At 35.4% G+C, this 14010-nt stretch overlaps 1 protein-coding gene across 1 annotated transcript in view; it reads right to left on the reverse strand.

Moving 5' to 3' along the window:
• urb1 (URB1 ribosome biogenesis homolog) overlaps positions 1–14010 on the reverse strand; it is a 50683-nt gene that overhangs the window by 17877 nt on the left and 18796 nt on the right. The window contains exons 19-26 of the mRNA XM_016260505.1: positions 11682–11852; positions 11433–11563; positions 8489–8792; positions 6496–6757; positions 6189–6393; positions 4104–4278; positions 3405–3463; positions 3089–3279 (exon numbers count right to left, since the gene is read on the reverse strand). Coding sequence (XP_016115991.1) covers positions 3089–3279; positions 3405–3463; positions 4104–4278; positions 6189–6393; positions 6496–6757; positions 8489–8792; positions 11433–11563; positions 11682–11852 — 1498 coding nt within the window. The remainder of the gene's footprint in view (positions 1–3088; positions 3280–3404; positions 3464–4103; positions 4279–6188; positions 6394–6495; positions 6758–8488; positions 8793–11432; positions 11564–11681; positions 11853–14010) is intronic.

Here is a 14010-nt window from a genome sequence, read left to right on the forward strand (position 1 = left end):
CTGCCAAATATTTTTTTTGGAAACTGTAATACTTTTTCAGGATTCTTTGATGAATAAAAAGTGAAAAAGAACAGCTTTTATTCAAAATATAATCTTTTCTAACTATATAAATATTTGCTATCCCTTCTTATCAATTTAACACATCCTTGCTGAATAAACGTTTTAATTTCTTTCAAAAAAAAGAATACAAATTTACTGACCCCAAACTTTTGAACGATAGTGTATATTGTTAGAAAAGATTTCTATTTTAAATAAATGCTCTTCTTTTTACCTTTTTATTCATCAAAGAATCCTGAAAAAAAGTATCACAAGTTCCAAAAAAATTATTAAGCAGCACATCAGTTTCCAGCACTGATAATAAATCAGCACATTAGAATGATTTCTGAAGATCATGTGACACTTTATACTGGAGTAATGGCTGATGGAAATTCAGCTTTGCATCACAGAAATAAATTATATTTTAAAGTATATTATAATAGAAACCAATATTTTATATTGTAATAACATTTTGCAAGATTATGTTTTTTTCTGTATTTTTGATCAAATAAATGCAGCCTTGATGAGCAGAAGAGACTTCTTTAAAAACATTACAAGTCTTACTGATCCCAAAACTTTGAGCGGTAGTGTATACACACACATACATATGTATATTTTTATACACACACACACATACATATATATATATATATATACGGACCACAAAACCTCAATTATACAAAGTGAAAGTTAAAAACATTAAAAACTGATGGTGCTTTCGGCATCTGACGCTGCATTAACGCCGCATATTCTCTCAGAGACGACAAGAGACGAATCTCCTTCAACATATGCTGATAACGGCATAGCTGTCTTGAATTATTCATTAATATTTCTCTTGTGGCCCGTAAATTGTGAAAAAAAAAGAGAAATGTATTTTGCATTAAACAAGTTGTTTTTGAAAGTCGGTGCTTGAAATAAAGCTGCTCTTCATTTTCATTGATGACTGCAGTGTTAATAATTTTTATTACAGGCCTATAATTCATTGTATAGGCCTAAATTAATGGACCTGTTTTAAAATAACTTTTTAAAAACATTTTCAATGAGGAGTAAGCTAATAGCCTAATCTTTTATTATCCTCACAGCACGTCAGTTATGCGGTGATGCGCTATGAAATTATTGCGGGGCAAATTAATTGTAATTTAATAATAAAAGTAACCTAGTAATACCAACAGGTCTGAAGAAGAAGAACAAGAAGAACAAGAAGAACAAGAAGAAGAAGAACAAGAAGAAGAAGAAGAAGAAGAAGAAGAAGAAGAATGTAAAAGGCCTACATTAATTGGAAATGCCAAATCCTCTTAATATTGCCAATATTAGATGCTTTTGACAATATCGCTGGCTATAGTTGACACATGATACGACGCAACCCAGCACGGGGAGGTTACATATATACATGCACACACACAGACACATACACACATATATATATATGTATATGACAACTCGCTGAAGATTTTAGCATGGTAATGGATGACAATGTTCATGTATTTGGTCTTGGCGGAATAGATCTGCTACGCTGCTTCTGCTGAATTGATGCTGCTGTTGGTTATTGCTTTTGTTGTAGATTATTGCTGCTGCTGCAAAGCAAGTACAGGAACTTGCTACTGCTAATACATATGCCGATACAAAGATGTAAGTATTTAAGACATACTGCTGCTGCACAAATAGCATATAAAATAACCCATGGCAGATCTATAAAGGTGGAGCTGAGGAGGTGGAGGGTTTCAGATAGGCTTGCCGCGATACGGTGTTGACGGTGATACCGTTGTTAAGCCGCAACACCGGTTACGTCACTTGCCCACCGTGGCACCGACCCCCACCGTCATTTAGATTTTTTTAATAGTAATAAAAATCATTTAGTTCAGTAAAAGAACAGACACTACAATTAAAAACTGAACATGGCTGCTCAATGCAGCGTGCCGAACGACAGTCGCATCACAGATCAGATTTCATTTCTCCAGTGAGTAGAGTGAGTCGAGCTGACTGACGAGAAGAGTGAGGTGAGACCGACGAGACGATCGCGGATGATTTAGTTTCTAAACGAAATGCAAAAGCGCTTGTTTGGCAGGATTTTGGATTTTGAAAAGCCTGTTGACTTTTGCCGTTTATCTAAGGTGATTTTGGAAGTTTTTTTAAACATTTGTTTCTTATTTAATTGGTTCCACAGTGTTTGCTGATTTTTACTTTATTTAAACTTTAATTTATTTATTTTATTTGACATCAATGTGTATGCCATGCCTACAAGCTTTATTCATTTTGCTAATTTACTTATTTCCAGTTTTGTATACCTATTTAAACTTTATGTAAGTTATTTGTTATTTTATATTAGGCATAGCCTGCCCTATAGCATGGTGTATTTTTATTCGTTTTGTTAATAAAAGTTCTATGTTTTATATATAGGCTAAAGTGAGTTTGACATTGTATTTTGTTGTTGCATTCAAGCAATTGACGCTGAATTGCCACTAATTCGAAAGTGAAAGTAAAATGCGCACGGCGCTTTTAACCTATTTAAAAGCGAAGGTAAGCGAGGAAAAAAGGGAAAATTCAAACGAACTAAAAATTAACAACTGCTTTACGCCTAATTGCCACTATTTGAAAGTGAAAGTAAAATGCGCATGCCGCTTTTACAAGCTATTTAAAAACGAAGGAAAGCGAGGAAAAGAGGGAACGCCACGCCCCCCGCGGTGATACCGGTATTATCGGTGTTGTCACACGTCGATTAACCGGTGGGAAAATTCTCACCGTCACAACCCTAGTTTCAGAGGAACTCTGAGAGCATGCTGCGAACTGCTCTGGTGAATGCTATCCAGCCATTTAAATGTGCCAAGTTTTTTAACACTGTAAATATCATCAATTTGCGTTGACAACACATCAGCCTGCGCCATCTAGAATTTCTTATATAATTTCCATATATTCATGTTGGATTGTTTAATTGGATTGTTGATTGTTGATTGTTGCAACAAAAAAAACCCACAAGCTTTTGGGTCATGTGTTCAGAAGTGCCACTGAAGAAGGATCTAGAGCTGTTGATATTGCTGTTCTTTTATTTCATTACCTTTAGACAGATGAAGACTGTCGGGATCGTCCTCTGTGGAAAGCATTGTGGGTAAGAACAGAGAGTGACTGGTGGTCATCATGTGGACGGTAGCCATGGGCAACAGCTCTTTAGGGGTCTCTGGTGTTCCATATATGACCTCCACCAGTGTGGTTAAGGTGCCCAAAAAGTTAGGATCACGGTATCGATACCTGAGAGTGGAATTTTTTCATAAGTTTTAATCAGCCAGTACGGACACTGATACTGTCAGCTGAGTACTGAGTTAGTAAATAGTTTATCCAATTTGGTTTTGTTTATTAAGAGAAAAACCACTTACTTCAGCCCAGACTTAACAAAGGTGTTCCAGTCTGATGCAGTGATATTTTCTGGAAAGATCTGCAATAAACCCAACATGCAGAATACATCAGCTGAATATTGAGCAATATACATTCTAAACATGTTTAAGTACAAGTACAAAATACTGCTAGTTATTAGGTCATTATGTTTATGTGACTTTTCAACTAACAGCAGTTAATATCTGTAAATAAAATAATAACAATGGACTATGATATCAGTATTCTGTGTTAAATAAAACTGTGTTAAACACATAGCGTATTTTTTATAAAAAAGTACAAGTGAATACTTGGTCAACACATTACAACAATGCTGTAACTTTGAATATAATTAATATGCACAATTGAAAATAATATCAGAAATTCTGACTTGTCCCTCAGTTTGAAAAAGCTTATCAGGCAAGCAAATGTTAATGTTTAAAATATGCAACTGTCAGTTTTCAATAGTACAACAATGATACTTACAATTGTTGGCAAGTAATATTGTTGTAATTTTTAAAAAATTATCACTAACCTTTTTCAACTTTCAACCCATCTTAATCTGGAAAACTCAGTATCATTTGAATAATACTGACACATTGCTATCAGAAAGCTAAAGTACTGTTTACACCCTCAGGAATTATGTTGAAACCAGATGTTCATCCATCTAGAAAAGTAAGATGACCATGACCATACTGACTCACCAGGAGTGACTTGAGTCTTGTCAGCATGGTCTCTTCATGATGGGATTGTGGGTCTTTCTGATCTTTATAAACAGCAGAAAGCCAGAGGAGAGCAGCTGAAAGCAGAGATTTCCTCCACTGACACAGTTCCTCTGAATCTGACAGCTTTTCGCTGATGGAGGTAGCCAGCTTCCACCTGAAACGAGATGTTTTAGTAAATTTTATGCAAATAAAAACTTTGGAATCCTAAAAGCTTCAGTTCAAGCATGTATTAAAAATGCAAAGCCTACACAGAATAAAAGTAGGACGTGTCAAAATTTAAACCTCAGAACCAATTTACCCCTCAGTAACAAAAAAGGGACGTTTCAATAATTTCCATGTATGGCTATTTCAATTCAATTTTATTTGTATAGCACTTTTCACGATACAAATCGTTACAAAGCAACTTTACAGCAAATTAAGTTTCTACAATATTTAGTGGTAGCTTATCAGTGGTGACTGTCAGTTAATGTACATATGGCAGAAATGTACTGAAAAATCAATTAAAGACGTAATCAAACAGACGATAAACACCATTAACAGCAATTATTATATGATGCAATCAAACTTATAACAAAATTTGGTAGTTGTTATTTAATGTATAGGTTAAATTATTGTTATTATTTAAAGTAATCTGTAAAAAATAACAAATGGTACATATAGCTGTATATAACCCAAATGTTTTTGTCAAACAAACCCCTTTGACCTCAAATATTTACTTGAAGTGCCCCCTCAGATTTTAAGTTTCACACATTCTTCTCTAATGTTGATTTAGAATCACACGTTGGTTAATTACATTATATGCAGACAAGCAAATAAAATATTTTAAGTAAATGTTTGGATTGTCTTTATTTTTAAAGTATTTGTTAATCAGTTTTTTTTATTTTTTTTATTTTATCAAACAAACACCCTGCAGTTCCCTCAGAAAACCTTAAGTTTGGGAAACCCTCGTTTATTTTTATTTTATATATACAAGAAAACTTTTATTTTGGATGCGATATTATATATATATATATTTTTTTTTTAAGGCTCAAACTGTTCCATAGAAGAAAAAAAGTTTATATATATATTAGGGCTGTCCATTTAACGCGTTAATTAGATAATTAGATTCAAAAGTATATGGAGTCGTCTGCTCTCTAATCGCTCTTGCAGTAATTTGATATCATTGGTCTGATGGTGATGATCTGCTTCAAGTCAAACAAGCCTAATGATTTAATGGACCATTCATAAAGAGAACCATTTACGTCCCTCCCGAATGAATCAGCCATTTGAACGAATCGAATGAATCAATGACTTCATCATTAAGACGTTTAACATTTCACTTAAAAAAAAGGGGCAGTCGTGGCCTAATGGTGAGAGTAAGACTTGTAACACGAAGATTGCGGGTTCGAGTCGTAGGTCCGGCAGGAATTGTCTGTGGGGGGAGTGAATAACCAGCGCTCTCTTCCACCCTCAATACCACAACTGAGGTGAGACCCTTGAGCAAGAACCGAACCCCCAACTGCTCCCCGGGCGCCGCAGCAATATGCTCCAGGTGTGTGTGTGTGTGCACTTGGGTCACCATAACTTGGCCACATGTCACTTCACATTTACCACCACCTACTGGCAGTTTTAGTTTATTATTTAGAGTATAATTTCATTAAAGAAATAATTTCACATTTCCATAGTAATAATAATAGAAATTATTAAAGATATAGTTCACCCACCAAAAAAATGTTGTCATTTACTCACCCTCATGGTCCAAAAGAGTATATGTAATAAATGTTTCTTACTGAAGCTACTTTTTGTCATGTCTGTTTGATGCTTTACACAACAATGACTTTAAATGATCTTTTGGGAGTAATTTCTCAGCCAAATTTGATGTGCGATTACTTTGTGATTAATTAATCGGCACATCATGTAATTAATTAGATTAAAAATGTTAATCGCTTACCAGCCATAGTGTATGTATGTATGTATGTATGTATATATATATATATAAACTGTAAACTGTTAAACTCAATCAACTGTTCCATTTAAAAAAAAAATTCTGACCATTATTTCAAATGTCAGGCTTTCTGGGTTTACCTTTCATTACTGTCAGTTTTCTGAAGGATGGCAGGTAGATCATTCATAAGTGGTGTGAGGTCGGAGGTCACAGCAGCCAGTCGGATGAGACCGGACACAACCTCCACGTGCAGACCGGTCGCAACCCCAACTTCTCCTTGCTGCACTGTATGCCACAGCTCAGAGAGTAAAGCTTTCTTCAGGGCCTTCAGCACTGACTTTTGAACTGTGCAACGTGACAGATGAGACAACATGAATCAAACCTATGGAATCATGTCAACTTGAACAACATTATTTGAGCCACTACTATGAAAGCCGCAGTACTGACTGTCTTTAGGGCGGGTGGGATCATCAATGGTGGCTCTCCTCAAGTAGGCATTGAGTAAAAACAGGAAGCTGCTGTTTTGGGAGCTGATCTGTGTTAGGTTAGATGCTTCCAGGCACCAGAGCTCAAAGCTGAGGACATGTGTGGAGCAGTTCTCCAGAAGAAGAACCCCCAAAGCCTGAGCTGAAGGACTTTCTCTCTGGATGCAGTGCAAGAGAACGTCTGTCTGAATGAGTTTGGCAGTGCCTGGCTCCTGGGAGAGCACCTAGAGAGAAACATTTTTATTTAAAGTGTGCAAATGAACTATATCAGTGAGTGCATTATTGCTACTTTAAAGGCCCCGCTATAATTGCAAGCAAAATCGAAGAACGAACAGGTGTGACATCATTCCGAACAACATCAGGTCAAAGCGAAGATCATTTTGGAGTTTGTTTGGGGAGACTGAAATAGGCCTCTGGCTTTTAAACGCCTTGAAACTACCACTGATTGGCCCGCTGCAGTAAGTGTGCTCTGGGAAATTTGAGACTTTAAGTATCTCTTCAGTACTTTAAAAAAAATTTTTAAGAAATAAAAGAACTTAAGGTTCTGCTAACAAATACTAGAATATGAAAATAACTTCATATGTGCCTTCTGATCACATTGCAAAAATGATGTTCTTTCTCAGTATTTTTGTCTTGCTTTCCAGTGCAAAAAAGATTCCTAAATCAGGATGATGATTAATTGACAAGAAAAACGAAAGATGATAAGGTCTTGTTCTCTGTGAAAGTTATCCAAATGAAGTGAGTTTATGAATAACAAAATAACAAATAACAGCCAATGTACTCGGAAATCTTGATTCAAAAGGAAAATAAGTTTTCATACCCCACTGAATGATTCTTGTTTTAAACAAAATTTTGTTCAATTTCTCAGAAAACATCTGCTATCTTCATTTAGCATCTAAATATTCTTGATTTAAGTACGTTTAGACATTTGTATTGGAAAACAAGTCAAAAATTCAGAGTAGCATGCAGTGTTGGGGAAAGTTACTTTTAAAAGTAATGCATTACGATATTGCGTTACTCCATAAAAAAAAAGTAACTAATTACTTTTTATGGAAAGTAATGCATTACGTTACTTTTGCGTTACTTTAAAATCTGGACAGGGCTTGCTTGTTTTTAAAATAAAAAAGTTCTATTTTGGGCAAATATAAAAGCCTTTTCACACCAAAAGTGAAATGAATAAGCCTCAGACTGAAGGGAAAGTACATTTAAGTCCGTACAGTAGAATGCAGAAGAAGACATTTCAACACACTTCAGAAATTAAAAAAAAGACACAAATGTTTGTCTAGAGTCATTTTTGCTTATTAGTACGGTCATAAGACATTGGTTAATAGAATGGGATTAAATACATAAAGGATATTTGTGTTGTTTAACATTTAATTATTGCAGGTTTGCGTCATATTCTGAGTTGCATTATTTTTATTAATTTTGAGGAATACTGAATCTGTGTTTTTTTTTGTGATTTAGATGAATTAATGCATATTCATATTTATTTTAGAATTGCAGTAACATCTTCTGATTTCTCTCAACATGGCGACAGGAGAGCTGTCAGTCAATAAATTGGAAAAAAAAGTAACTTGCGTTACTTATTTGAAAAAGTAACTCAGATATTCTCTTGTAAATTAAAAAGTAATGCGTTACTTTACTAGTTACTTGAAAAAAGTAATCTGATTACGTAACTCCCCCAACACTGGTAACATGTAACCTTTTAGAAATTCATAGTTTAATTGGCATTTCATGGCATGAATTTAGTCATTTCTGCTCCAACTGAAGACCTTAAATTGAGGAAGGGTGAACTGAAGACTTTAAGAACTTTTTAAAAACCCAGATTTACATATTCATCAAAACAGGATGTTCATTAGCAGTGTACTGCTGCTTAAGTTCTTTATTACCTCAAGCGAAGAATGAAAAAGCACTTCGCTGAGAGTATATGGGGGGCTTGAGTGCAATGTCTGTACCTGTAGCAGGAAGTCCTCAAGCTGCACGCACTGGCTGGATGTGAGGAGAGCAGCCAGACCTTGCAGGTGGGCCTGAGACAGAGCAATGCAGCTGCTGCGGTCTTCAGAGAAGCGTCTCATGCTGTTTAAGAGCAGCTTCAGCACTGCATGACCGTACACGCTCAGCTGCTTCTCAGGGGCCACAAGATACTTCTGAGGGAGCAACAGCAGGGTGGACACCACCTCCTTCAAGCTTGATGGGTCAGTGTAATCATGCAGAGCCAGGAGCGCTCGGACAGAGAGGGATTCCTTTTTGGGACAGCTTCTGAAAAGCAACAGGGATTTTTTTCAGTGATACATCAAACAAAAAACATACTTAAATGTAAAAAAAAAAATATATATATATATATATTAATATTTAATAAAATGTATATATACGCTGAAAAGGCAAACAGGCTGTTTAAAATGGCATACTACTACACTGCATAGTATTCATCATAGCATTTTTGCAGCAGGCATCCATAGTGAGCTCAATATGAAAACTTTCTGTACTGCATGAATCTAATATCCAGATAACTTAATACAATTGTTAAAATGGACATTACACATCCAGAGCACACTGCATAATGCATCCCACAACTTGACCATCCATTTCTATTGTAGGGTTAGAAATGAGATTAATATCTCTTTATTTGATGGATCACTGGACAGTCAAAAGTTACACTTTTCTGTAAATGTGTTAAAAATGCTAAACCTTACTGTCCTGTTCAAAAGTTTGTGGTAAGATATTATTTTAAAGAAAAATGATTTTACATTTACATTTATGCTTTCGTCAGATGCTTTTATCCAAATAATAGAATTTTATCCAGCATTTTATTCTTTTATCCAGCAATGATGGATTATATATCTACAGTGGTGTGAAAATTCATCAAGATATTGCCCCCTTCCTGTTTTTTTAATTGTTTTCATATTTGTCACACTTAAAAGATTCAGATCATCAAACTAATTTTAATATTACACAAAGATAACCTGAGTAAATACAAACTGCAGTTTTGAAATTATGATTTCATTTATTAAGGGAAAAAAGCTGTCCAAACCTGCCTGGCACTACGTGAAAAAGTAATTGCCCCCTAAATCTAATAACTGGTTGTGCCACCCTTTGCCGCAACAACTGCAACCACACGTTTGCGATAAATGGCAATGAGTCTTTCACAGGAATTTTGGCCCACTCATTTTTGCAGAATTGTTTTCATTCAGCCACATTGGAGGGTTTTTTAGCATGAATGGACTGTTTAAGGTCATGCCACAGCATCTCAATCGGATTTAAGTCTGGACTTTGACTTAGCCACTCCAAAACCTTAATTTAGTTTTTCTTGAGCCATTCAGAGGTGGACTTGCTGGTGTGTTTGGGATCATTGTCCTGCTTTGTTCTGGGTTCTTTTATGACCTCTTGGATGAGTCGTCGCTGTGCTCTTGGAGTAATTTTAGTTGGCCGGCCACTCCTGGGAAGGTTCACCACTGTTCCAAGCTTTCTCCATTTGTGGATAATGGCTCTAAACGTGGTTCGCTGGAGTCCCAAAGCCTTAGAAATGGCTTCATAACCCTTTCCAGACTGATACATGTCAACTGTTTTGATTCTCATCTGTTCTTGAATTTCTTTAGATCGCGGCATGATGTGTTGCTCTTTAAGCATGCTTCACTTTGTCAGACAGTTTCTATATAAGTGATTTCTTGATTCAACAGGTCTGGCAGTAATCAGGCCTGGGTGTGGCTAGTGGAATTTAACTCCGCTTTCTAAAATAATGTGGTTAATCACAGTTCTTTCATGATTTAAGAGCTTTTTTCCCTTAATAAATGAAATTATCATTTAAAAACTGCATTTTGTATTTACTTGCATTATCTTTGCATAATATTAAATTGGTTTGATGCACTGAATCTTTTAAGAGTGACAAATATGCAAAAAATTAAAAAAAATCGGGAAGGGGGGCAAAAACCTTTTCACGGCACTGTATATCTCATGTGACCCTGAAGTCTGGAGTAATGATGCTGAAAATTCAGCTTTGCATCACAGGAATAAATTGCAATTCAAAATATATTCAAATAGAAAGCAGTATGTAACAAATTGTAATAATATTTCACAATATTCCTTATTTTACAGTATTTTTAAACAAATGAATGCAGAAGAGACTTCTTTGATGAGAACTGGGCATCACTGGCTGAATTAAGAATATTGTGAGGTTTATTGTAGTACAAAGTGTACTACTTTTACATACTACTTTAAAAAAAAAATTGTTTTACCGTAAGTTATTCCATATATACTGCACAGTATGTGTATGCTAGTTTTCTATTCTGATCACAACATATGTGAAGCGATCTAAGAAAACCCGTCGGATGTTGTGCTGGGACATTTTCAGCAAAATCAAAAAAAAAAAAGTTTGAATGTCAATTTTTTGTCAAAAGTAGGTTTTCATTCAATTATTATTCTATAACATATTGTCGATCATCTCTGAAAATATCTTGCCAAAATTCACTTGTTTAGCAAGCAGAAAAGACTGTCTTTAGTTTGATAACGCGCGCTGTGGAGGTGCTTTCTCTTAACACTACAAAGACAGTTCACCTATCAAAATAAACTATGTAACGTACAGTGGTGTGAAAAAGTGTTGGCCCCCTTCCTGATTTCTTATTTTTTTGCATGTTTGTCACACTTTAATGTTTCAGATCATCAAACAAATTAAAATATTAGTAAAAGATAACAAGTGAACACAACATGCAGTTTTTAAATGAAGGTTTTTATTATTAAGGGAAAACAATATCCAAAACTACATGGCCCTGTGTGAAAAAGTGTTTGCCCCCTAAACCTAATAACTGGTTGGGCCACCCTTAGCAGCAACAACTGCAATCAAGCGTTTGCGATAACTTGCAATGAGTCTGTTACAGCGCTGTGGAGGAATTTTGGTCCACTCACAGACAAGCACACAGCTGCTTCAGCCGCACTGGATTCAGGGAGTGAGGAGGGAAAGAGCTCAACTCCAGAGCCAGAAACCACTGCTCCACTACTGGGTGTTTAAACACTGATCCGAGGACAGCCAGCAGGACCTGGAGGGCAGGAGAGCAACCATGTAAGGTTTCACCACAGTGAGCTGCCATCTCATTTATATTTCTACTCCCCAATAATAATGTTTCTGGAACAATCCCTGATGAAGGTCAAGGCTACCTGTTCGGTGTTCTGAACAGGTACGTGGTTGGTATCGAGAAAGAGGTCTGCTTCATCCTGCTGTTCAGGTCGAGTCGGCTGTTGTGTTTCTGAGCTCAACAGCTTCAGGATGAGAGAGTTCAGCACGGTCATCAGACTGCCCAACACCTCTGCTGCCGTCTCTATGGGGAGCTGCAGGTAAACACAGTGAGACCCAAAAGTTTTTGACCTAAATATTTATTAGAGTACCTCCTGAGATTTCAAGTGATTATTATTTCAATAATCTAACAACATATTTGGATGTTCATGGTTCTCTGCTGTTGGTCAATTGTTCACACAACATGCAGACATCCAAATAAAATATTTTTAGTAGGCGTTTTATTTGTCATTGTTCTTACTTTACAAATATTGATTTATTTTAATTTGACCTTTTTATGATTTAATTATTAGCTCACAAACAACTCATGAACTGTCTGCAGAATTATTATAGTTAACAAACTTAAACCAAAACACAAAACATTTGTTACTTGTAATGAAATTAACATGAACTAAAATAATAATAATTACAAATAATTATAATAATAAATAATTTAATTCAGCTAGTTTCCAAAGCAATATTTCTTATTTTTTTGTTTAACTTGATGTACTAAAATAAAAATAAAACCTAAAAAAAAAAATTATATGTATATATACACTAACGTTCAAACATTTGGGATCAGTAAGATTTTTTTATCGAAGTTTCTTGTGCTCATAAAGGCTGTATTTATTTGTTCAAAAATACAGGAAAAAAAACGTATTTTTTGTGAAATATTATTGCAATTTAAAATAACGGTTTCTATTTTAATATACTTAAAAATGTAATTTTTTCCTGTGATGCAAAGCTGAATTTTCAGCATCATTACCTCTAATGCTCTACCTCTAGCACTCTCTATTCTAATTCTATTCTTTAAAAAAAAACTTGTCCCTTTTAGACTTGCACTCTATTCATTTACTGCTTGTTTTCTTAAAAAAAAAAACTTTTGTAATCGGTTTGTATTCTATTTGTTTTATTTGTTTGTATCTGTTGTTTTCTATGTTGTTTGTGCTTTGATCTGAACGAAAACAACGTATCCGCGTGATGCAGCGGACACAGAATAGCATACGCTGTTTACGTTCAGTGGATATTCTCCAAAATGGCGCTACAGGGTGACGCGGAAGAGACGAATTGTTAAATAAAGTCGTTTTTTTTCTTTTGCGCACAGAGTATTCTTGTAGCTTCGTAAAATTACGGTTGAACCCCTGATGTCACATAGATTATTTTAACGATCTCCTTGCTACGTTTCTGGACGTTGATCGTGGTAGTACCCTTGCTGTCTATGGGAGGGTCAGAGAGCTCTCAGAATTCATCAAAAATTTCTTAATGTGTGTTCCGAAGAAGAACGAAGGTCTTACAGCTTTGGCACGACATGAAGGGGAGTAATTAATGACAGAATTTTCATTTTTGGGTGAACTATCCCTTTAAATCCTGATATGGAACGTTCCTTTCCCACTAGGAAATTTACAAAATGGGTAACAGGATGATTAAACATGTTCAGTTTATATAACCCCTTTTTATAGTGTTTAACTGACTTTTTTTTTTTTTTTTTATTTATTATATTAGTTTTATATTACATCCCTACTGTGTTATTCCTATGTATGTCTACACTATCATGTATGTCTGCACTATGTTTGTACTTTCTTCTACACTGGAAGCTCCTGTCGTCAAGTCAAATTCCTTGTGTGTGTAAACATACTTGGTAATAAAGCTCTTCTGATTCTGATTCTGAAATATACTAAATATATTTCCATTGATACACTGCGTTAATAGAAGTTCAAACGAAACATACTTCACAAAATCATTAATTTAAAGGGGTCATATGATGCTTTTTTAAAGATCATTATTTTGTGTATTTGGTGTAAAAGAATATGTTGACATGCTTTAATGTTCAAAAACACATTATTTTTCAAATACTGTACATTATTGTAGGTCCTCTATGCCCCGCCTCTCTCAAACGCTTAGTTTTCTACAAAGTCCCTCCTTCCGACAAACGCAGTCTGCTCTGATTGGCCAGCTGACCCAGTGCATTGTGATTGGCCGAACACCACAAGCACTCGTCGGAAATGTAACGCCCCTTACCATAATCGTGAGCTTCATCTTTCAAAATAAATGTAAAGACAGTAAATAATGTAATTAGTTTTACCATCAGTTCAAGCCCGAAATGAGAACACACACAGTAATGATGCAGTACACAAGCCGCGGTGAAGACAGCTAACTCCACTGTGATGTGACGCTGTCTCTCTCTCTCTCACACACACACACACACACACACAC

The sequence above is a fragment of the Sinocyclocheilus grahami genome, unplaced genomic scaffold (genome assembly GCF_001515645.1).
Source record: "Sinocyclocheilus grahami isolate Dianchi unplaced genomic scaffold, SAMN03320097.WGS_v1.1 scaffold2097.1, whole genome shotgun sequence".
Classification (NCBI taxonomy): Eukaryota; Metazoa; Chordata; class Actinopteri; order Cypriniformes; family Cyprinidae; genus Sinocyclocheilus; species Sinocyclocheilus grahami.